General features: G+C 35.5%; 9 protein-coding genes across 9 annotated transcripts; 5 read left to right on the plus strand and 4 right to left on the minus strand.

Moving 5' to 3' along the window:
* Window positions 1-47: 47 nt before the first annotated feature.
* Window positions 48-1,829, plus strand: DFA_10472 (uncharacterized protein; the record flags this gene model as incomplete). The annotated part of the gene is made up of 3 exons (XM_004354320.1): window positions 48-492; window positions 903-1,012; window positions 1,566-1,829. 3 exons carry the CDS (start codon window positions 48-50, stop codon window positions 1,827-1,829), a joined length of 819 nt encoding a protein of 272 aa, XP_004354372.1.
* Window positions 1,830-2,191: 362 nt separating this feature from the next.
* DFA_10473 (uncharacterized protein) lies at window positions 2,192-5,065 on the plus strand (the record flags this gene model as incomplete). Its single annotated transcript, XM_004354321.1, has 2 exons — window positions 2,192-4,870; window positions 5,060-5,065. 2 exons carry the CDS (start codon window positions 2,192-2,194, stop codon window positions 5,063-5,065), a joined length of 2,685 nt encoding a protein of 894 aa, XP_004354373.1.
* Window positions 5,066-5,876: 811 nt separating this feature from the next.
* DFA_10474 (uncharacterized protein) lies at window positions 5,877-9,822 on the plus strand (the record flags this gene model as incomplete). Its single annotated transcript, XM_004354322.1, has 4 exons — window positions 5,877-6,004; window positions 6,158-6,945; window positions 7,071-9,237; window positions 9,342-9,822. The coding sequence occupies 4 exons, from the start codon at window positions 5,877-5,879 to the stop codon at window positions 9,820-9,822; spliced, it is 3,564 nt and encodes a 1,187-aa protein (XP_004354374.1).
* A 281-nt stretch (window positions 9,823-10,103) lies between these two features.
* Window positions 10,104-12,730, plus strand: DFA_10475 (uncharacterized protein; the record flags this gene model as incomplete). Its single annotated transcript, XM_004354323.1, has 4 exons — window positions 10,104-10,280; window positions 10,368-10,623; window positions 10,690-11,165; window positions 11,249-12,730. 4 exons carry the CDS (start codon window positions 10,104-10,106, stop codon window positions 12,728-12,730), a joined length of 2,391 nt encoding a protein of 796 aa, XP_004354375.1.
* An 870-nt stretch (window positions 12,731-13,600) lies between these two features.
* On the minus strand, window positions 13,601-15,661 carry DFA_10476 (uncharacterized protein; the record flags this gene model as incomplete). Its single annotated transcript, XM_004354324.1, has 3 exons — window positions 13,601-13,761; window positions 14,348-15,121; window positions 15,262-15,661. 3 exons carry the CDS (start codon window positions 15,659-15,661, stop codon window positions 13,601-13,603), a joined length of 1,335 nt encoding a protein of 444 aa, XP_004354376.1.
* Window positions 15,662-16,499: 838 nt separating this feature from the next.
* DFA_10477 (uncharacterized protein) lies at window positions 16,500-17,136 on the minus strand (the record flags this gene model as incomplete). Its single annotated transcript, XM_004354325.1, has 2 exons — window positions 16,500-16,603; window positions 17,004-17,136. 2 exons carry the CDS (start codon window positions 17,134-17,136, stop codon window positions 16,500-16,502), a joined length of 237 nt encoding a protein of 78 aa, XP_004354377.1.
* Window positions 17,137-17,680: 544 nt separating this feature from the next.
* On the minus strand, window positions 17,681-19,182 carry DFA_10478 (uncharacterized protein; the record flags this gene model as incomplete). Its single annotated transcript, XM_004354326.1, has 4 exons — window positions 17,681-18,130; window positions 18,189-18,398; window positions 18,452-18,816; window positions 18,861-19,182. 4 exons carry the CDS (start codon window positions 19,180-19,182, stop codon window positions 17,681-17,683), a joined length of 1,347 nt encoding a protein of 448 aa, XP_004354378.1.
* A 136-nt stretch (window positions 19,183-19,318) lies between these two features.
* Window positions 19,319-19,687, minus strand: DFA_10479 (uncharacterized protein; the record flags this gene model as incomplete). The annotated part of the gene is made up of 2 exons (XM_004354327.1): window positions 19,319-19,410; window positions 19,576-19,687. The coding sequence occupies 2 exons, from the start codon at window positions 19,685-19,687 to the stop codon at window positions 19,319-19,321; spliced, it is 204 nt and encodes a 67-aa protein (XP_004354379.1).
* A 585-nt stretch (window positions 19,688-20,272) lies between these two features.
* DFA_10480 (uncharacterized protein) lies at window positions 20,273-22,779 on the plus strand (the record flags this gene model as incomplete). Its single annotated transcript, XM_004354328.1, has 4 exons — window positions 20,273-20,324; window positions 20,470-20,652; window positions 20,728-21,203; window positions 21,277-22,779. 4 exons carry the CDS (start codon window positions 20,273-20,275, stop codon window positions 22,777-22,779), a joined length of 2,214 nt encoding a protein of 737 aa, XP_004354380.1.
* Between the last annotated feature and the right edge of the window lie 828 nt (window positions 22,780-23,607).

Below are 23,607 nucleotides of genomic sequence, written 5' to 3' on the forward strand. Positions count from 1 at the left end.
GTAATAGATAGATAGATAGATAAATAGACAGATAGATAAATAGAAACATGTTGACTATTAATAACAATAATAACAATACTAATAGTAATATCAAGAATGAAGATATATTAAAATTAAAACAACAACAAGAAATATCTAGAAATAGAAATAATCTTCAACAGCATCATGATGAAGAAGATGATGAACATGAAGTAATTGAAGATGAAGATGAAGATGAAGAATATTCAGAAATCAATAGTGAAAGTGATAATAATACAAGTACAAATAGTAGTAGTAAAGATGAAGAAGAAGAAGAAGATGATGATGATGAAGATGAAGATGATGAGGAAGATAATGAACAAAAGAGAATAAGAAATCATCATAATAATTTAATTAGATTAAATCAAAAGAAAAAGAAAAGAAATAATGGTAGTAATCTTTCAATATTGGATTTACCATTTACAATATTAAAAGAGATTTATAATTATTTGGATGATGATTTGGATCGTATTTGTTTGTATCATACATGTAAAAGATTGGGCCAGAAAAAGTTGATCGTGTTGAGCAACTCGTTTATCAAGTTGGAGCGGTTCAACCATCACCACTTTATAGACCGTGTTGCCAAGTTGCGTGTCGATCTAAAGAACTTGGCACATGTGTCGGCCCTGCCACACAGCATTTTAAAAGAGTTGATTATACGTGACTTTGAAACATCGCCTTTATACCTGTCCCAGTTGCGTCGACTCCCACCAACCGTGACGACACTTGTTATCGGCGACCATTTCAACGAGTTGATTACTCCGCGTTCTCTACCCGACTCGTTGCAGGCGTTGGTACTGGGTGACGCGTACAATCAACCGATCATCCCCAACTCGTTGCCTGCTGCGATCGTCAAGCTGTCGGTCGGCTACTTTTACAACCAGCCGATCCTTGCGGGATGTCTGCCGTCGACACTCAAGCATCTCAGTCTGGGGCATTGGTTCAACCAGCCGATTGCACCCGGCACGCTGCCCGACTCGCTCACCCATCTCCAGTTTGACCCCAACTCGAATTTCAACCAGCCGCTGTTTGCAGACTGCCTGCCACGTACCGTCACCCACCTCACCTTTGGCAATAAGTTCAACCAGCCCATCGCGCCACACAGCCTGCCCGCGTCGCTCACCCACCTCGTCCTGGGCAACGAGTACAACCAGCCGTTCCAAGTCGGGTCGCTGCCCTCCACACTCGTCCACCTCGAAGTTGGCGACAAGTTCCGTCACCCCATCCTCTCCAACACGCTCCCCGAGTCCATCCAACACCTCTCCCTCAACACACTCCAAAAAAGTATCTCCCATCTTGCGCTGCCCGCCACTCTGACCAGTCTTGCATTTGGCAGTTCTTTCAACGAGCCCATTCTCCCAGGCAGCCTACCCAAAACGCTGAAACACCTCAAGTTTGGGTTCTACTTTAATCAGCCGTTCCAGGTCGGATCGCTACCCTCGACACTCACACACCTCGAATTTGGACACCACTTTAATCAAGTCATCGCCCCATCCTCCCTACCCAACTCGATCACCCATCTCGAGTTTGGCAATCATTTCAACAAGCTGGTGTTGGGTCTACTCCCATCATCACTGCAACACCTCAAATTTGGTAACAAGTTTTGTCAACAGGTTTGGATCGATCAACTTCCCCCAACCATTCGATCAATCGAGTTTGGACGTGAATTCAAACAACCTCATCTCACCAAATCACCACTCACTCATCCCATTCCAACCACCATCACCATCATCCGTAAAACTGTAACTTATATCGATCAATCAACTCTTAATTCAATTTCAACAACTACAAGAATTCCCCTTCATTGCTAATTTTTGAAAAAGAATAAAATCAAGAAAGAAAATCCAATCAACCAGGAACATTCACACATCATGTTAGAACTAATCTTTTAAACTAAAGTACACTCTTTGCAAGTAAAGATCTTTTCGAGGTAAATATTCTTGTTCATCCTTTTTAATCTGATTTTTTCTAAAGAGATATTTTTTTCAAATTTTTTTTGAAAACGCGCGTCAAAAAAGATCTTGGTCGAACAAACAGTTTGTTTATAACGGCGATCCCTTTTACAAAGAGACGATCGTCACTTCATTTGCACACACTCATTGTTTCATTCATTGTTGTATATTTATATCAATAAAGATAGAGATAGTAGAGAGATAGTAGAGAGAGAGAGGGGATGAAGAAGAAAGTATTTGAAGATATTGATGATTCAACATCTTCGATCTTACCAACATTGGTAATTCAAAAGATTATTTCATTGGCATGGAATGATATACAGTATTGTACATGTATACATCAAAACCAAATCTATGCATTGAATTTGGCAATGATATCATTATCAAAAATCGACCCAAACCAAGACCGTCCATCACATCTTCAAGAGAAACAAAGTATTCTAAAAGAGATTAGAAATGTTTATAATCGTGTCAATGGATCGGCTCATCAATCATGTCCAAGACATTTTACTGAACAAGAGATTAATGTTGTATTTCCATCCCCAAGCACGACTACGAGTAATTATTTGGATAAAGCCTTTTTTGGTCAACCCTATGGATTCACAGACGACCCGAAATACAAGACTGAAGGTCAGCTAATCAAAAAGTCATTGTTATTAATCAACAAGCGTACATTCAACTTTATCACTGCCAATCTTTGTAAAGACTTGAATGCGCTTTCAGGACTACAACCAAAACTTTGGCAAAAGGTTATTGGATATAGATACTTTGCATTCAAGTCACCAATAACTATCGATTTTGGTAGTACTGATTTAAGCGATTTGTTAGTCAATGGAGGTGCAAAAAATGGAGAGAATATCAAAGAGTTGTTTAAACAAGTGACAAAAATCAAGATTGACCATCTATCATCCAAAGATATGGCCAAGCTAGCAGAGGTAGCTCCACTTCTCAAATCAATCAGAGTTGGCCGGGAGAATCAAGACACCAAACTACTCAAAAAGATTGGTGAACAGTTTCCAGACCTCCAGTCAATCAAAATCCCCGACTATGAACCCTATGATGAGAGTATCATCGATTATACATGTCCACTTACTAAACTCATACTTGGTGACAGTCACATGACACAGTTTATCGAGGATTGTTTCAACGGAGGTAAAATGGAGTTGGAATCTTATGTCAAGTTGATCAAGACAATTCGTATCACTGACAGTCTTGTCAATCTCTTTCGTTCGAATGAGAATCCATTCCCCAACCTTGTACACATTCACATTCATCTAAAGGATTGTGAATCGATTGATTGGGATGATCTCCAATTACCAAGTACCGTCGAAAAGATTACAATCGATCAAACCCATTCTTATTCTCGTATTTCATCCATCGTCCCATTACTCACTGCCAACAGAGACCAAATCAAATCACTCAAGGTGGTTGGATCACCTCCACTAGAATTACTAGTTCCATTGGTATCGACTCTAACTAGTCTTGACTCTTTGACAGTAGAATATCATCATAGTCTTACTATCAATCATGCCAATACATTTAAACCTTTCGGTTTGAATTTTAATTCATTAAGAAATTTTAAATTATTATTCCTAAAACAAAAAGAAAAAGTACAAGAAAAAGAAAAAGAAAAAGAAAAAGAAAAAGAAAAAGAAAAAGAATTGGAAAAGAAGAAGAATAATAATAATAATAATAATATTGAATTACCAACTGAAATAATAGATGGTATTATAAAGATGGCATGGAATGGATTGGATAGATGTACATGTCAATTTGAAATACCAACAGAGTCGTCTGGAAAGGAATGGTTGGATAGTTTCGAGTTGTCAGTTGGTCAATGTCCGCTGCATAATAGTATTAATAGTGGTGGTATTGTGGCATTTAGACCGGCAGTGATTGCTACATTGTCTCTTGTTGATTTGGCCGAGCAAAGATGTCAACTGCAATTGATATCGAGACATTATAATGTATTGGTTGGTGGATTGGTTAGAGATGCTCTGTACACGCCGAGAAATGCACCTTCACAGGCTAGTATTTATGGAGATGGAAGACCAGACATCTACACAACTGAAAGATACCCGAATATTTCGAGTATCACAACACTCGATTCAATCAATCGATTGATGAGATTGAACGGGTCGATTAGAAAGATGAAAACATTCTCGAAAAACTATTGTAATCTTGATTACCCAACATTCAACCAACTGGTCAATCTAGAGACATACAAGGGATACGAATTGGACAATATCTATACACTTATTGGAGGTCCCCAATCTCTTGTTAAACGAGTGACACGTATCGATATATCACGTATCCTTTCCATTCACCCAGCAGTGATTGAAACCTTTTTAAAGGGTATTGATTGGCCACTCGTTAAACTGGTGTTGCCGTCAGTCACGACAATGTCTGGTGGTAATCGAAAAGACACTCTTGAACTGACCGCTACGGCACTTGCACCAATTGCACATCAATCGTTGAGGGTAGTGTCAGCCGACATACACTCAGACTTTGACACGCATCTCGTCAAGTTCCCATCACTCAACCATATCGTGTTTGTTGGTGGTCCGACCAACTATAAAGGTAGTCTTATTGCCAATGCCAAGAATGGTGGTCTTCCAACCACACTCACCAAGATATCAAGTCAACTCCAATGGACCACATTTGACTATGCACCCGTGCTCCTTACCTACCCAACCATCACCTCTATCAAACTGCGTCTGTACAACTCTGCCATTCCAAGTCTCCGACCATTGGTCCTCGTACCAACACTCCAACGAATCTCTCTTTTGGTCTGTCGCATGGACCCCGCTCAATTTACAAAATTTGTCTCTTCCTTTGAAAAGAATCATTTCCAATATCAAGGTTCTTTCCCACTTGCAGACAATATTTATCAATCAATTGTATTTTTTAGAAAATAACATGTTAACAAATGGTTACAGAAATATTCAAAAAAATAAAGTAAATAAAGAAAACAAAAAAAGAAAAAAAAAAAGAAAAAAAAAAGTGAAATGAAAAATCAAACAAAGTATCTATTATCTATTATTTATTTATTTATTTTATTTATTTATTATTTTTTTTTTATTTTTAAGAAATAGATAATATTATTTTTTTTTTTGGATGGTGTTGGAGAAAGAAAAGAAATCTGGAAATAATGATTTAATTGTTTTTAATTGTTTTCAAAGTTCAAAGTTGTGCACAAGTAAAAAACGAAAATCGAAAAGGGTTTTGCTTTCATCCAATCAAATGGTTTCATTTGGTATTAGCTTGCAACGTGGGTGTCGATGATGACATATATGTCATATCAAAAAGTCAACTGTCGTACCTTTTGTCAACCCCGATTCTCCACTTGCATTTCAATCTTAAGATTCTTTCGAATCTTCTTTGGAGTCATGCAACCACCCCCTCAAGGCCGAAATAATGTTACATTTGTATATGCATCATAGGAGATCTTGTGTCGCTATAGCTATCAATCTGATAGCTTGTAATTTAGAAAATAGAGCTATGCAAGTCACCAAATATACACGGCTAGATCGAGTACTACGGTAGTTGGAATGGGAGGATACAACAATACCAACAAAGTATACAACAACAAAGTACAACAACTGATTGAAGGGCTGTATGGGCTAGATGGCCCAGCACCGACCTTTCAACTTCAAACAGGCGATACCTGATACCCTCCATCCCTTTTTTTGACGAATATAACGAATATCCGTTGTATTTAAATCCGTAATCATCAACCTATCAAAATAGAAACAAGTATTTAAAGGACCAAGTTTCACTCTTTTATTATCGGTCCAATCATTTTGTTATATAATTATATATATATCTTACTTGTAATATTAAACACACACTCAATTTTGTTGTAATACTATAATTAATTAATATCATTGCAAAAGAAGAAGAAGAATGAAGAGGATAATCCTATTATCCACTTTACTCTTTGTTTTATTGTTATCGGTTGCTGCCGTCATTGGCCAACAAAGTCCTTGTTATGCAGATGCATCTAGTTTACTTGACAAGTATAATGCTGGAGTGTAAGTTATTTATTTATATTTATTTCAAAGATTCATTATCCAATTATTTATATATTCCAGCAGGATAAATATAAACTAAATATAGTTGAATCACTCTTAGATTTAATTAACATTTAATTTGTTTTTTTTTCTGTTTCTTTTTTTTTATTTTAGAGCATTTAATAAACTTGTTGATTCAACTACAAGTGCACTTGGAAGTGCAGTTGGATTTTTAACTGGTGGAGCTGGTGGTGCCATTGCTAGTGCTATTGGAGGTAGATTGGCCAAGATGTATGTCAAGGAAGACACGACCAAGTACTTGGCCAAGTATGTCAAAGCAACGATTACTTTTGCCATCGAATGCAATGAAATCACCGATGCAAGAGAGTCACTTGAAAAGGCAGTCGACTCGTTCGAGGTTTATCTCAAATGTATCGAGGCACCACTGGACGAAATGCAAGGTCGTTGTACTGAATACGATAGAGCTCAGTTGGGAACTTCATTCAAAATCGCTCTTGCCGCATACCGTAAAGATTTCTTTTATCAAGCTAGTGATGAAGGTCGATCGTTGAATCTCAAGGTTGCCACGCTCCCATTGTTTGTTCAATACTCTAATTTGTATCTTGGAGTACTCCGTGATAATATCGCCAATGTCTATAATGTCAACTGGACCGAAACATCCATCTCGATTATGCGTAGTGAATTGGCCGAATATGCTAGCGGTGCTGCCATCTTTGCCAACGACGTCTACAATCGTTATGTAGCCACTATTGACAATTCCGATGTTCTCCTGGCCGATGACTACAATCAGATGGCCGAGTTTGTCAATATGATGTCTCTGGGTGTTCACGATCAAGTCTATTATTGGGCATACCTCGATCCAATCACCTACCCATACGGTGCGCCTCCCAGACCTACCAGAACCATGTATTCCCCACTCGTCGGTCAACTCCAAGGTTATGGTTTTTATTCTTCATATTAAGAACGTATGTCTATAGTCTATTATTATTATTATTATCAATTGTTTTTTGTTTGTACATTATTTGATATTAATCTCTCTCTCTCTCGCTCTCTCTTTTATTTTTAGAACACAAACTTTTACCCTCAGGAATGAACTTTCCCAATCCATTAAAATCCAATGTTGCTCCATGTACACGTCCAATTAATCCAAGTCAAATCAATGTATATGTTGAACACGAATGGAATTCTGGTAGTAGAGACTATATTGATGGAGTTCCAGGTTTGAAATTCACTTCGACTGCACCACCTATTTCAGTTTTGACAGGGTATGATGAATCCTCGTATCCAGTTAAACTCGCTGGAACAGTCACTACCACAAGACCCGATTATATCAATGCTATCACTACCGAGTATGGTAACTATATTGATCGTATCGCATTCAACACTACCAAGGGTGTCGTCAGTCCTGCTTTTGGAGACACTCAACATGGTGGCAATACCGTAACCATTTCATATGGCAGTGGGTATTACTTATCTGGTGCTTGTATCACTTCAGTGTTTTTGGGTCAGACTACTGCAGCTGCATCGGCAAGTCAAACTGCCAGCTCGATCATCTACCTTTTCTCATCGGTTCCAGTCATCTCCAAACCAATCATTCCAGCCCTTGTCTATCGTTACCACGACACTTCCTCTTTAATGGGTATGGGGTACCACTATAGTACACAGAGTAACATTCAAATGGCCAATTGGGTAAATGAAGGTGCTGTGTATGGTGCATTCACCTACAACACGACCAACACTGCCACTGCTACCGTTCACCAATACCATACCCAAGGGTCCGATGGAAAGTCGTCTTACCAATACCATATTGGTGCTGCTGAAGGTCTTGACGCTTCCATCTTCACCTATGACTATCCTGCATTCAATGTTTATACCACTGCTGTTGCTGGTACTGCTCCCATCTTCCGTCACGCTTCATCGGTTGGTCATTACCAAGTTTTAACATCAGAGTCGTTTATTCCAGGCTACATTAACCTCGGTATCGCTTGGTATAGCAATATTACCACCATCAATGCCAATACTCTTATCGTCGGTCCACAAGATATTGCCTTTAAACAACTCAAAAACGTTGCCAACAACCTCTGTCTGTCTGCTAGTGCCACCACTGGTAAACCATCGTTAAAGACATGTGACTCATCCAACGGTCTACAAGTATGGAGATTTGTACAAAACAATTTCGGTCGTCCACTTACCAACACTCTCACCAAGTTGGTCCTCTCCAAGACATACACCAATACTGCTGCTCTCTCTGCCCCAGCCCATGATTTCTCATTGGCTTCTATTTTCTATTACAAGGTACTTGGAACCAACCAATTCATGATTCAAAACTCTGCAACTGGTCTTTGTCTTGCTTCACCAACCGATGTCAACACCGATCTCGTCTATGTTGTCTGTAACAGTGCCGACACTAAACATCTATGGGGTGTCGCACCACAAGGTTACGCTACCTACACTGACAAGTCAATAGGATTTGTTCTTGGCGCTGTGATGGATGTCAATGAGGTATTTGGACCATCTACCATTTACTCTTCTGGTGCTACCAATTACTTCCCATTGGATATGCGTGGTAGTGGTATTAGCTCTGGTTTATTCATCAATAAGGGTAGTCTAAAGGTTGCACGTTCTGATATGGGATGGGTATGGAATTCAAATACCGACATTCCAGTTACAAGTAGCACTCCTTACAAGGCTGCTATTCAAGCCGATGGTAATCTGTGTGTCACTCTTGCTTCTGGTTCCGTTACTCCAACATACTGTACCTACACTCAAGGTCTTGGTGGAACTATGGTCAACCTACTTCAACCAGGTGCATATGGTAGAGAATGGGGTATTGTCATTACCAACCCAGCAGGCAAGATGGTATGGGGTAGATTCGGTCAAGCTCAATCCAACCGTATCGCTCTCATTCCAGGTAGTTTCCTCGATATGTTGGATCCAAACAATTTCCAACTAAAGTCTGGTCAATTCATCACTAATGGTAGAGACTACATCTATGTATACCAATCGGCTGCCAATGTCATGACCACCTACTACACCACTGAAAGTCCACACTCTGCAACTGTCAAAACTCACTGGCGTGAAGATGTCACTACTGCCGCTTTTTCAACCATCACATACCGACTCTTTGAAAATGGGGCTTGTGTGGCTGGACAATATGCCAATGAACCTCAAAATGTCTATCTAGTCAATTGTCTTGGTGGTGGTGGTAATAACAAAAATTATCCAAATTTAAGGTAAATATTTATTATATCAAACATTATTTATTTATTTATTTGTTAATTTATTATTTATTTACAAATACTCTTTATTTTATTTATTTTTTGTTTTTTTTCTTTAGATACTTCCAAATTCCTCCACCAGCATCACATGATTTACCAGCAGAAGAAAATGCAATAGTTTATCGTACAGCTACTGGATCTGTCATTTGGGGTATATTCAACGTAGCCCGTCTATATGACAATTATTCATTGTATCCTTATGAATTGACCAATGACTTTATGGGTACTTCATTCTTGTATGCCTCATTTACACCAACTCAGTACACCCTCACCAGTTTAAAGACAAACACTGTACTCAACAGATCTCCAGTTGGAAAGAAGAGATGTAGAAAGGGATGGTTGGAGTCTAACCATATCTTTGAAGTTATCTACTCTGATAATGCCAATGATTGTGCTCCAGGTGAATGGGATGGTCTTGTCTATGGTCTCTCTAAACCATTCAAGGGTAATCGTTTCGTTCTAGTTGCTTCAATGCCTGAAATGGTCCTTGTCGATAGTACTGGTCAATACCTTGAAGGTACTTCTTATTCAACTCTATAAAAAAACCAAATATTAAAAAAAAAAAAAACAAATTATCCCCAAACACAACACAATAAATAGTTAAAAATAATATCCTTTGTATCACTAAAAAATTAGTAATTAACATTTTTAATGAAGTAGTAGTCGATTTTTTAAAAGATGTAAGATAAGAGCTAGTGGTAGTGATTTTTTAAAGAGAAATTTAAAACAAAAAAATAAGGGATTCGACATCTCTTATGTTTTACAGACAAAAGGTTATGTTTTAGTGTGCTTGCGCTCCCAATAACATAAAAAGATTTATAATGATCTTTATGGAAGAAGAAGAACCAACCGATCAGTTTATATGTGCTGTCATTAAATTTAAACATGGTGGTGGTGGTATAAACAAATACATAGAGAGTGAAACAACAAAACAAAAAGTGATACCATGGTTGCTCTATCTTGTTTCAAATGGTATGCCTCCAACCTACAATCCCAATGTATGTATACATGTATGCAAAGTGTGTTTGACTTGATCTTAATCATCATCATCATCATCATCTATACTAACAATCAATTCTAAAAAGAAAAGGAAACTTGATAGCACTGCCTCAAAGCCTAACGCTCACCCAATCATTGAAAATGAAGCAATCCATACACTGAGTTGGACGATAACCTTCAATAATACATCGTCACAACTTAAACAAAGAGTAAAGCAAGTTGTCTTGGAATATTTAAAGAAACAAACCATTAGCTATGATGATGATGATGACGACGATTATTCAATTACTCGCAAGACCGATGCAATTATAAGGATCGCAAGTTCAATGCAAAATTATGGCAGTATGTTGCTGTTGAACAAAAATATATATCAAGATCATTAATTAATTCATTATATCTATCAAAAAGAGAAGTTAGAATGGGATGAATTGATTGAATTTATAAACAATGCAATGAAACATGACAATAAGAATCTTAGAGATATTTCCTTCATGTTGATGTTTCAATTTATAAAAAAAGAGATGGTAAAGGGAAAGATTGATATCAAGTTGGCTGTTGTCGAAGGTTTAAAGTTGGATCGTGAACCTATTCGTGAGGTAATATCAAAATGTTTCAAAGACTATTTATTTGTTGGTGATGCTATAAAAACCATTGCATCATCATTATCGATACGAGAAGAAAGAGAAAGTATGTGTCAAGTGTTCATTTCGCATTTCCTTTTGTATTTCCACGATTCATCAAGACGCACAGCATATTGCAACCAACATATATTCGAGGATCACAAAGAAGAATTATTCGATATCATATTGGCTACATTTGATTCAAAATCAATTGGATCACTATCAGATACATTAAAAAAGATAAGATCAATTATTCCCAAATTGGTATGTATTTAAAGATAAACACTGAATTAAATCTCATTCTCGCGATACTCATTTCATATTCTCTTTTATTCTCTTTCAAAAAGGATTGTTCAAGATTAGTCATGCCTCTTGTTCAACTATTCAAACCTCCTCATATCGTTGGAACAGATGAATATAGAATAGTAATAGATATACTCTGTCTCATTTATCCAAATATTCCCAAGAAACTTGTTTCAAGATCCATTCACCAATTATTCAAATATACAATCACCGCCAAAGAGGATCAAGTTTTCAATCTCTTGGACTTGAAGAATGTGATTCGATTCTCAAGAGATGTCATGCCAGTCTACCTTTCACAATTTCTAAAGCATATTTATGTTAAATTGGACATTGACAAAGATGATACAATATACAAGATAAAGGATGATGAAAAAGGTGACTACAAAGATGGAGAAGATGAAGAAGAATATGAAGATGAAGATGAAGATGAAGATGAATATGAAAATGAATATGAAGATGAAGATGAATATGAAGATGATAATGGCGATTGTGATGATGAAGAAGAAGATGATGATGATGAAGAAGAAGAAGAGCTAGTAGTGGGAGAAGATCAAGTGGAAATTCGAAACAATCTTTTATTGTTAAACGAGATTGTCAAAGTGGTTTCATTGTCGAATATTTATCCCTATGCACTGGTGTTGGCCAAATCTCTTACCAAATACCAAAACAGGACATCGTCATTAATCATCCCACATCTATTTTCGTCGGTGTGCCACAAAGAAACGATTCACGAAATGGTGGATGATAAACAAAATGTTATCTTGGGCATCTTTGACCGGTTCTTTAGACCAATGCATCACAATCATATTGCTCCGTTTAATTTTCACAATGAAGATGTACGCGTCCCCTCCTATATCGAAATGACATCAACTCTCCATCACCTAATTGACTCGGTGGGAAAACGCGTAATGGGCGATAGCCAACTATTCTATGTTTTGGATGAATCGCTTTCAATGTTTGCGGATTTACAACAGGCTTATTTCAAGCGCAAAAATCCCACCAAAGGGAACCAATATTTTGAAACGATCGAGTATCTTGGAGCCTGGAGCAGCACTTGCCACCTAATCTTCAAAATAATGCAACTCGATGGAATTCGAGTATTATACGACGATTTACCCTCGTTACCAGAAATAATAACGAAATTAGTCAGTGACTTACAAAAAGCAAAGAATGGGAAACACTCAGAGAGTTTTTATCCAAAATTGGCAGTCTTTGGTGGTTCTATTTTATATATCTTCAAGAAATGTAAAGTTTTTAAGATACGATTGGACAAGGATTGGTTCAAGATAGAACATGCTCGATCCATAATGGTGGATCTTGCGGATTTTGTAGATCCACAAAATTCGGGCTGTACCTATTCAGACGAGATGATAATGATCATCGAAAGAATAATGGCGTTCGTTGAACATTACATATCATTTGCTCCTGTAATTTGTGGTGAAGGGCTCTACACAACAAACCAGAAACCTAATGCATGTTGTTCGTCAACTCATTGCAAAGAAAAAAACTATTCACAATCCTTTTAGAAAAACAACAACATGGGTTGGCAAATAATTAATAAATAAATACAAAAATTAATTAATAAATAGTAAAAAAAAAAAAAAAATGGTGATGCATTCATAATATATTGGAGGATATTAATAGAATGACATCGTGCGTAACACTGGTAATGACAGATGATTTGGAAACCATATTCGAATTTGTTAAACCATGTCTATCTTTTGCACCCATCAATAATCAACAAGAAGAAGAAAAGACCAACAATACGAGTAATTGTCGAAAATAATCAATCAATCAAATGACAATCAGCCAGTCTTTACCATTTATTTTAATTCATTCCTAAATTTGTGGATAGTTTAGTAGAGGACATTGTTGAATTTAAATACTCTTTTACAAATCATTTGTAACTGTTAGATTGTTTCTTGGAACCATTTCTATTAATTCATATGGTAAAATTTGATCAACCATTATTTGTTGTTATTCTGGTACATATGCAATAAATATCCCATATCTGGATTTTGCACATTCTATTATGGTCTATATCTGCCAATCCAATTTAAAGTTGATTTCTTAAAGAATTCATCATGCCAACTAGACGTCCACGCCGTGATGTGGTTCTTGTTTTACTTGATTGGCTTGAATTGTTCTTTCCAACTCCACTCCAAAGAGTTTCATTTCATTTTGCATGTCTATAATTGATTGTAATTGTTCATCTATATGTCTTGTATTTTCATACTTGCCTTCCAACTCTTGTATACTCTTTTCTGTCAACTTTTGATTGTATAGTATCTCCATTGATCTCTTGTCTTTTCATACCTTCTCTTCCTTTTCTTCAAGCATCTTCTTTTCATTGCAATTGATCCAACCTATCATTTTCTTTTTTTAGTATTGGTATCTCATGTTTGACCATCATTTATAAGATCAATGATCTTTTTCTTTGTTTCTTTATCCAATTCTTGTTGATTCTTGAGTACAGACTCTCTAAAGTTGGCATCCTGTATTGATTTGATCATGGTTACTTCATTTGGATTAGACCAAGCCAATACAGGGCTGCTTTCTTTAGAGAGTTTCTGTTGTTGTTGTTGCTGCTAATGCTTCTCTAATCAACTTTCTAATCAATTTTTTATCATTCTTTTGATCTAATGTACTCTATCTACTCCATGTTGTATGTACCGTCCTCTTCTATCTTTTGTTTAATCTTAATAATTATATTTAAAACTTCATAATCATTTTATTCTTTATAATATCTGATTCTTTAATACTATTTATAGGTTGTTGTTTTATCTTTCTCTACAACTTCATAATTAAATTATTTTTTTGTTGATGGCGAAGGTGGGTGCTTCACTTGGCTATTGTCAGGAAACTGATGGTGGTTGATGGGGGTCACAAAAAACCGCAACCCACAAAAGTAGTAAAAATTAATTTATTTTGAAAATTTGTTTGTAGTCGAGGGTCGGCTTGCCGAACTTTCGATGATACGCACCGGTCGTGGTGTCATACGCCATGAGAGGGGCATCATAGGTTATGTAAACACATCAATATTTCCATAATTTCATTATGAAGTTTTGACATTTCGCTGATATCTTGGTTTTTTTTCCATTTGATAACAAGCTTGCAGATAAATTTCCACTGCTCCACCTTACCCCAAGCTATTTCAATCAATGCACGAATCTTTGATATCTCTTCATTTAATGCCTTTGAGTCTGGTTGTTTATCCATGTCTGGGATAAGTACATTGGTGTTATGGCTCCTCAATTGATGAAAAGCTGCATCGCCCAAAATGATCTCTGATGGTCCAAATCTCTTGAATATGTTCTCCACCTCCATAAAAGTTGCAAAGACCTGATCTGTGACATTTCCACTATATGATGAAGATTTCCAAATGAACTTTCCACACCCATCTACTATTCCCAATATGGTGAAACATTCTTTTCCATCTTTTCCACTGTGCATTTGGATCCTCTGGTGTTTGCTTGGGGCAGAACTTGTCGGTGTCAGATTTCCATCAATAACAGCAGTGACGCGAAGAGTTTTTTCGAACAACCATTGACCACGTTTGAGTCTTTCTTCCGGTGTTAAAAAATTGATAATATTCAATGATCTAAAAGTTGTTAGAAGAAGTGTTTTAATCAAAAGAAATATACGACGGCATGTAGGTTCAGTTAATCCGGCAAAGTATGATAAAAATTGAAAAGACCAGTTGGAACGTAATTTGATAAGAGTTATAACGACCAACCTATAATCTCCAATGAATGATCTACTTGATCCACGTCTCTCTATAGTGACAGATCCATATATATCTGTTTTTCTATAGAGTGGTACAATTAGATTCCAGAGTGATTGACAATCCTCAAAATCAATTCCAACTGTTCGATGAAAACAATCTCTTCCGTGAATCAAAAAGTGATCGATTGGATCTTTAAAATAGTGTATTAATTAATAATTGGTTGTTGTGTTTGTTCCATGCGACGTGCACTAGCTTTTGGCCTACCTCGAGGTTTAGGTGTAACAGGAGGTGGTTGTAGTGGTGCAGATTGATTGTCATTGTCATCCATACCATTTGGTTCAGTAGAAGGAAGGGTTTGAGAGGCTGACGACTGTTGAGAGGCTGGCGACTGTTGAGAGGCTGGCGACTGTTGAGAGGCTGACGACTGTTGAGAGGCTGGCGACTGTTGAGAGGCTGGAGCCACGTACGCGGGAACCGGTGCCGGTTTAAGTAGATTTGTCCATGTTGTTGTCGATGTTTTCTCTAGTTGTTTAAGCAGACAAGAAATAGAACAAAAATAGTAATGAACCTTGGAAGTAAGGGTTGGATTGTATATACTGATCGTAGTACCGACTCTCTGAGAGCAAAAATCCCTTTTTCCAACACCATAGTAGCAAGGCATGGCAGAGAGTGGATCTTGATTACCAGAGATGTTGGCCGATCTTTGAGCCTCTTCGAAGATAGCACGCATTTTGTTGACTGCATCTGCATCTTTAAAGTGCTTCCCAGGCTCACATGAAGCAAATATATTTCCTTTAAAGATGTATATTGTAAATATAAATAGTTAGTTACATCGTGAGTGATACTATAAATTTCAAACATATATACCACCAATTGAAATATACAAATTAGACTTTGCATTACCGCTCACGGGGTACTTGAACGTCAAATAGAGATTCCATTTTTTTGTTATTATCTATTACTATTCTTTTCTTTTTTACAGTATCTCTATCAGAATCAGAATCACTATCATATATATAAATTGATTTTTTCTAGTATCACATGCTTTTTTTAGATTTAGAGCAGATGTAAACTGATCTTTTATCTTTTTTTATATCTTGATCCATTCTCTTTATATATAGAGTCATTTATTATATTACTATTTTTACACTACTTTTATAATACTTTTTCACTACTTTATATAGAGACCAAATATCTACAGCAAATCACTTTTTTTAGAGCAATAGTAAATTATAGAAATTTTATAATAATGTTTTAGAAAAGAAAAGAAAAGAAAAGAAATTATTAATTTTATTTGTGTTTTGATGTCGACCGTATAGAAGTAGAAATGATGAATTATATGAATTTTGAATTGCTGCAGTTGTCGAATAACCATCGTTTGTAATGGTTCCAAGTCACCAAAAAGAGTCAGGATCATCTTCTAATAATATTAAAAAAAAAATTAATTAATTATATATTATATATAAAAATATTAATTAATTATATAAACATATATTTTATATAAAAAAAGAAAAGAAAAACTAATTATTCATTTATATTATTATTATTATTATTAGTAAGAAGATGTGTTATACGTTGAGACCAACACCATTTTTCATGCACTTGATGACGATCGTTTCGATAATCACATGTTGGGATTGTTCTACTCGCCTCAACCAATAATTATTGGTTACTTAATAATAATAATCAATATTAATATATTATTGGATAATCAGTCCAATAATATTAATATCAAATATTATGTGATAAGCCAACCATACCCAATATTTTTTATAGTCTCAGACACCCGGTTATATTTCAACAAGCAATTAATATATATAATCAGTTTCACAAATAATAATAATAATCAATAATATATTTAGAGATTGCACCACATTCAACATTATCATTTTATTGAAAGACATTATTATCACTAGTAAACGATATTGGTCACAGTTCATCGAATGATTATAGTGTCATGTTTCAATGGATCCAATCAGCAATTGGAAGAATAACAGTGACTGAAGAAGCATCAGTGGCTAGCTCAGTCGACTGCGACGAACAGCATTATGACAATGCCAACATCAATATACATTTGCCACGATTCCTATCTTCATCATTATCATCTTCATCCTCTTCTTTTAATCCACTCTTTAAACATTTGGTTGACAATTGACGTGGTGTGCTGACATCAGTTTTTACATACAAAAACACTATTGTAGACATTTTTAGATATTACATTTAACAACAACAACAACAACAACAACAAGAAATGACATGAAAGCAAAGTATCGAATATTCTTATCACTAGTGATATTATCATATGTTTCATTGCATTGTTTATAAATTCAACCAATTCATTCCATTCTACATCCTCTTGGGATGGAATAATAATTAGTGTTAACTGTGATTATAAAGCTATGTAATTATAACAACATACCACTATTGTCTTTGAGCAATGATTGAGCAATCAAAATTTAAACTATTGCTAATTAAATCATCGTCTTCTTCATCACTAGGTTTGGTTTGTTTCTTTAAATGTTGTACGATCTCTTCTAGAGCTTTGTCTGGGGTGTGATGATTTTTGATTTCTTGGATTGTCGTTGCAACACACAAAATTATTTGTGATTACTCATAAAACAAATAATTTTGATTTGTTTGGTAAACTTGTCGCCTGTCGATCCTTTAGTTTAGAAAATATTTTAATTTATTGGTTCTGTATTCATTGTCTTGTTTGATTGAATGACAATAACAAAATTGGTTAATTGTTTTAATCATCACCCGAATACCATTCCTCATCCGTATCCAATTCCTCATCCGTATCCAACTCCTCTTCGGAATCTGAACCAGGAAATTTGGGGGTCGCACTACCATGCGTTGGTATAGAAATCCTCTTCGTATTTTCCACAGATTTAACACCTCTCATGTACCTGCTTGGGTGATCTACTTTTTGTTTTTTTTTTGCATGAGTTGTTGAGGCTTGGCGATCTGAAGTTTCTTCTTCTGAGGCTTCCTCCTCAGATGAGGCCACTCTATTCTCAAAGAAAAGTTTAACACTGTCGTTTGGTGTGAAAACCCCAACTGAACTTGTTTGACATTCCTGGCTCTTTTTAGTATCCCACCAAGCCTGTGGTCCCAATTCCAGCTTTCTGTATACATCATAACCAACGAACTTTTCTTTCAATCTATTTAACAATTTTTCTTTAACTTTTATGCAATACTAGAAGAAAAATCAGAGTCAGCGACGATATGTATTGGAATCAAGTATTTAGACTTACAATATTTCCTGCATGATCGATCTGTGAGGGCGATCGATTTGAATCTCCAAGACAAAGAAGATTAGAGCTCGGGATGGCGGAAATGGCTAGTTTTTCATGGGTGTTTGTAATTTTCTTGTCTGCTGGCAAAAGACTACTAAACTCACTTGTCCATCCATTAATGTTGAACAGGCCCCATTTATCACCTGAAATGGATGGTAAATAGTAATTCTAGTAAAAATAAAGGTCAAAATATTATTCAGGCAATTGTATTAAATACTTACCCAGGTGCTAATATAAAACCAAGTTTGATAATGATGTGCAACAAATAGCCATGGCTCCATCCCCCATTCATTATAACTAGAGATAGCTAGCTCTTGATGGCATTGAAAATCAGACACTTTAAAAGTGTTTGATTTACAATATTTTTTACCCAAAGTACTCTTCCCTATTAACATTGGATTTGGGCTCTTCGGACTTTTGTGAACTTTTTTACCTTTTTTACCTTTTTGAACTTGTTGGACCTTTGTTCTTGTTTTACCAAAATTTTCTTTGAAACAGAAACTCTGAGTTTGGTAGTATTCATCGTTTAATTTTGAGTTGACCAATGTCTTTAGTTTCCTGTCATTATCCTTTGTCGGGGTTCCAACTTAGAAAGATTCATTTGTGAGTAAAAAAATTAAATAATTATACATTGACATAACATACAAAAAGAAAATACTTCAAATTCACCAAGTTTTGGGGGCGACCACTGGTCAGTGTCCTCACTTCCATTTTCCACGCAACTTTTTGTGGTTTCGTATGATTCAGAACTTTTTAGTAAATTGGCCACCATTCGGAGACCATTACGACGACGTAATTTTAGTTTTTTTTGCAATTTCTTCCAATCTTGGGTACATTTAACAGAGATACGATTGATGTGGGTTTTTAATGGAAGCAAACTCTTAAAAGAATTGCAGTTATCTTCATCTTCAAAGTTTGTGGCGACCAGATTAGCTTTGGCTTTGAATAACATGTTGATAAACGTTCCAATATCTTTTTCGTTTGATAAACTGTTACAAAAAGCATGTTGGGTTGGTTGGGTGCCGGGGTTGCCAGCAGTTGGAATATTGAAGAGTCTACGATAAGGCCTAGGGTCATTATCAAACATTCTAGAATCCATCCCATCCTGCAAGTAGGGCATTCTCATAGTATGTGAAATAAAAAACCCCTTCTTGTTGCTTCGGTCGTGCACGAACAGAGCCTAATAAAAAAAATTTAGAGTTAATTTTTTTAGTTTTTTTTTGGTCATCTTTTTTTAATAATACCTTAATGTGAGCTTTATGGAAAGAATTGTCATCATCGAATTGAATGGATTCGGGGGCTCCCCCTTGGTCGTGAAACCATTCAATTGAAATTGAATCTTTACATTTCGATTGTGGGACGAGCCCCTGTGGTACCATCGCCAGATGTTTTAACATGAACTTTTCAAAAAACTCAGTTCTGATCCTAGTACCTGTTGCGGTTTGTTGGGATTCCATAACGGGTTCTAGAGATATGCGAATATACGAATAAAGTTATTAGATGGTAATTGTGTGAAAAACAATTGCTATTAATATTTACCACTGTCAGTGTCCATTATGATTGAATCATAATATAACCCTTTTCCATACATCCCATTTGTTGGTTGTAGAGTACGATCAGCAAGATATATCCACCAACTTACTTTATCCCCTTTAGGATTGATGCAACTTAACTGAGCGTAACAAGCACTGAGAAATACAAAGAATAATATTAATTTTAGCATGATGCGCATAAAAGAAAAACATGTTCATGAAAAAAAGCGCAAGAGAGATGAAGATCTTTTCTTTGCAAGATTATTGTGAAAAAAAAAAAGTGAAAGAATAATTGTTTTTTTGACTTATTTTTTTTCGTATGAGGCGGTGCGACCATATTATTTGACAATTTGTATGTTTTAGTGTGCGTGCACTCCCAATATAAGACCATGAAGAAGAAGGACCAACCGATCAGTTTATATGTGCTGTCATTAATAAATTAAACATGGTGGTGTGGTGGTGGTATAGACAAATACATAGGAGTGAAACAACAAAACAAAAAGTGATACCATGGTTGCTCTATCTTGTTTCAAATGGTATGCCTCCAACCTACAATCCCAATGTATGTATACATATATGCAAAGTGTGTTTGACTTGATCTTAATCATCATCATCATCATCTATACTAACAATCAATTCTAAAAAGAAAAGGAAACTTGATAGCACTGCCCCCAAGCCTAACTCTCACCCAATCATTGAAAATGCAGCAATCCATACACTGAGTTGGACGATAACCTTCAATAATACATCGTCACAAAGAGTAAAGCAAGTTGTCTTGGAATATTTAAAGAAACAAACCATTAGCTATGATGATGATGACGACGATCATTCAATTACTCGCAAGACCGATGCAATTATAAGGATCGCAAGGTCAATGAAAAATTATGGCGGTATGTTGCTGTTGAACAAAAAAATATCACTGATATATCAAGATCATTAATTAATTAATTGTATCTATCAAAAAGAGAAGTTAGAATGGGATGAATTGATTGAATTTATAAACAATGCAATGAAACATGACAATAAGAATCTTAGAGATATTTCCTTCATGTTGATGTTTCAATTTATAAAAAAACGGATGGTAAAGGGAAAGATTGATATCAAGTTGGCTGTTGTCGAAGGTTTAAAGTTGGATAGTGAACCTATACGTGAGGTAATATCAGAATGTTTCAAAGATTATTTATTTGTTGGTGATGCTATAAAAACCATTGCATCATCATTATCGATACGAGAAGAAAGAGAAAGTATGTGTCAAGTGTTCATTTCACATTTCCTTTTGTATTTCCACGATTCATCAAGACGCACAGCATATCGCAACCAACGTAGATTCGTGGATCACAAAGAAGAATTATTCGATATTATATTGGCTACATTTGATTCAAAATCAATTGGATCACTATCAGATACATTAAAAAAGATAAGATCAATTATTCCCAAATTGGTATGTATTTAAAGATAACCACTGAATCAAATCTCATTCTCGCGATACTCATTTCATTTTCTCTTTCAAAAAGGATTGTTCAAGATTAGTCATGCCTCTTGTTCAACTATTCAAACCTCCTCATATCGTTGGAACAGACGAATATAGAATAGTCATAGATATACTCTGTCTCATTTATCCAAATATTCCCAAGAAACTTGTTTCAAGATCCATTCACCAATTATTCAAATATACAATCACCGCCAAAGAGGATCAAGTTTTCAATCTCTTGGACTTGAAGAATGTGATTCGATTCTCAAGAGATGTCATGCCAGTCTACCTTTCACAATTTCTAAAGCATATTTATGTTAAATTGGACATTGACAAAGATGATACAATATACAAGATAAAGGATGATGAAAAAGGTGACCCCAAAGATGGAGAAGATGAAGAGGTGGAAGAAGAATATGAAGATGAAGATGAAGATGAAGATGAAGATGAAGATGAAGAAGAAGATGAATATGAATATGAATATGATGGAGATGAATATGAAGAAGAAGAAGAAGAGGAGCTAGTAGTGGGAGAAGACCAAGTGGAAATTCGAAACAATCTTTTATTGTTAAACGAGATTGTCAAAGTGGTTTCATTGTCGAATATTTATCCCTATGCACTGGTGTTGGCCAAATCTCTTACCAAATACCAAAACAGGACATCGTCATTAATCATCCCACATCTATTTTCGTCGGTGTGCCACAAAGAAACGATTCAAGAAATGGTGGATGATAAACAAAATGTTATCTTGGGCATCTTTGACCGGTTCTTTATACCAATGCATCACAATCATATTGCTCGGTTTAATTTTCACAATGAAGATGTACGCGTCCCCTCCTATATCGAAATGACATCAACTCTCCATCACCTAATTGACTCGGTGGGAAAACGCGTAATGGGCGATAGCCAACTATTCTATGTTTTGGATGAATCGCTTTCAATGTTTGCGGATTTACAACAGGCTTATTTCAAGCGCAAAAATCCCACCAAAGAGATCCAATATTTTGCAAGGATCGAGTATCTTGGAGCCTGGAGCAGCACTTGCCACCTAATCTTCAAAATAATGCAACTCGATGGAATTCGAGTATTATACGACGATTTGCCCTCGTTACCAGAAATAATAACGAAATTAGTCAGTGACTTACAAAAAGCAAAGAATGGGAGACATTCAGAGAGTTTTTATCCAAAATTGGCAGTCTTTGGTGGTTCTATTTTATATATCTTCAAGAAATGTAAAGTTTTTAAGATACGATTGGACAAGGATTGGTTCAAGATAGAACATGCTCGATCCGTAATTGTGGATCTTGCGGATTTTGTAGATCCAGAATTTTCCGGCTGTACCTATTCAGACGAGATGATAATGATCATCGAAAGAATAATGGCGTTCGTTGAACATTACATATCATTTGCTCCGGTAATTTGTGGTGAAGGGCTCTACACTATCGAACGAACCAGAGACCTAATGCATGATGTTCGTCAACTCATTGCAAAGAAAGAATTTATTCACAATCCTTTTAGAAAAACAACAACATGGGTTGGCAAATAATTAATAAATAAATACAAAAATTAATTAATAAATATTAAAAAAAAAAAAAAAAACAATTATCAATATCTTTTGTATCACTAAACTAGAATATTTAAAGAAGTAGTAGTAGTAATAGATTTTTAAAAGATGAAGAGAATTGAAAACCAAACTAAAAAAAACAATTATTATTTTCCATTTCTTTCTCTGGATCTATTGCTCTACACTTTTTTTTTTTTGAAATTGAATTTATTTTAATTATTATATTTTTTAATAGATTTAAATCATCACAATACTACTCTTTTACACAAATGATGGTGTAAAATGAATATCTTATATACAACCCCAACAACAAATACAACAAACTACTTTGTAAAACTAATAAATATACCTAAAAAACTAAAAGAAAGAGAAAGTAAAAAAGAGTTAAAACTTTTATTAAAAAAATGTAAGAATAATAATAATAACTAAGAATAATTTATATATTCCTTTGTCCATTGTCTCTATGTCTCATACACACGCTCACATACATTCGATTGTCGCGCCTTTTAAGTAAAAAATACCCACACCCACATCCAAACAATAAGAGCTAGTGGTTGGTAGTGGTTTTTTAAAGGGAATCGAGAAATCGCACTAAAACACAATGGTGTCTGTGAGAGAGAGAGAGAGAGAGAGTTCAATCCTATTCATTATCACCCTCCATTCTCTCGTTTAATTCATTCATTCATTCATGTTTAACCAAAATAATAATAATTGTACAAGTTCCATCTTGCTTTTTACAATCGATTTTTAAAACACATTTACTTAAAAAACAACAATTATTTGATAAGGAAATAGAGATAAAGAGAAAAC

The sequence above is a fragment of the Cavenderia fasciculata genome (assembly GCF_000203815.1).
Source record: "Cavenderia fasciculata unplaced genomic scaffold Scf_EU5ZYIE02H8LDV-5, whole genome shotgun sequence".
Classification (NCBI taxonomy): Eukaryota; Evosea; class Eumycetozoa; order Acytosteliales; family Cavenderiaceae; genus Cavenderia; species Cavenderia fasciculata.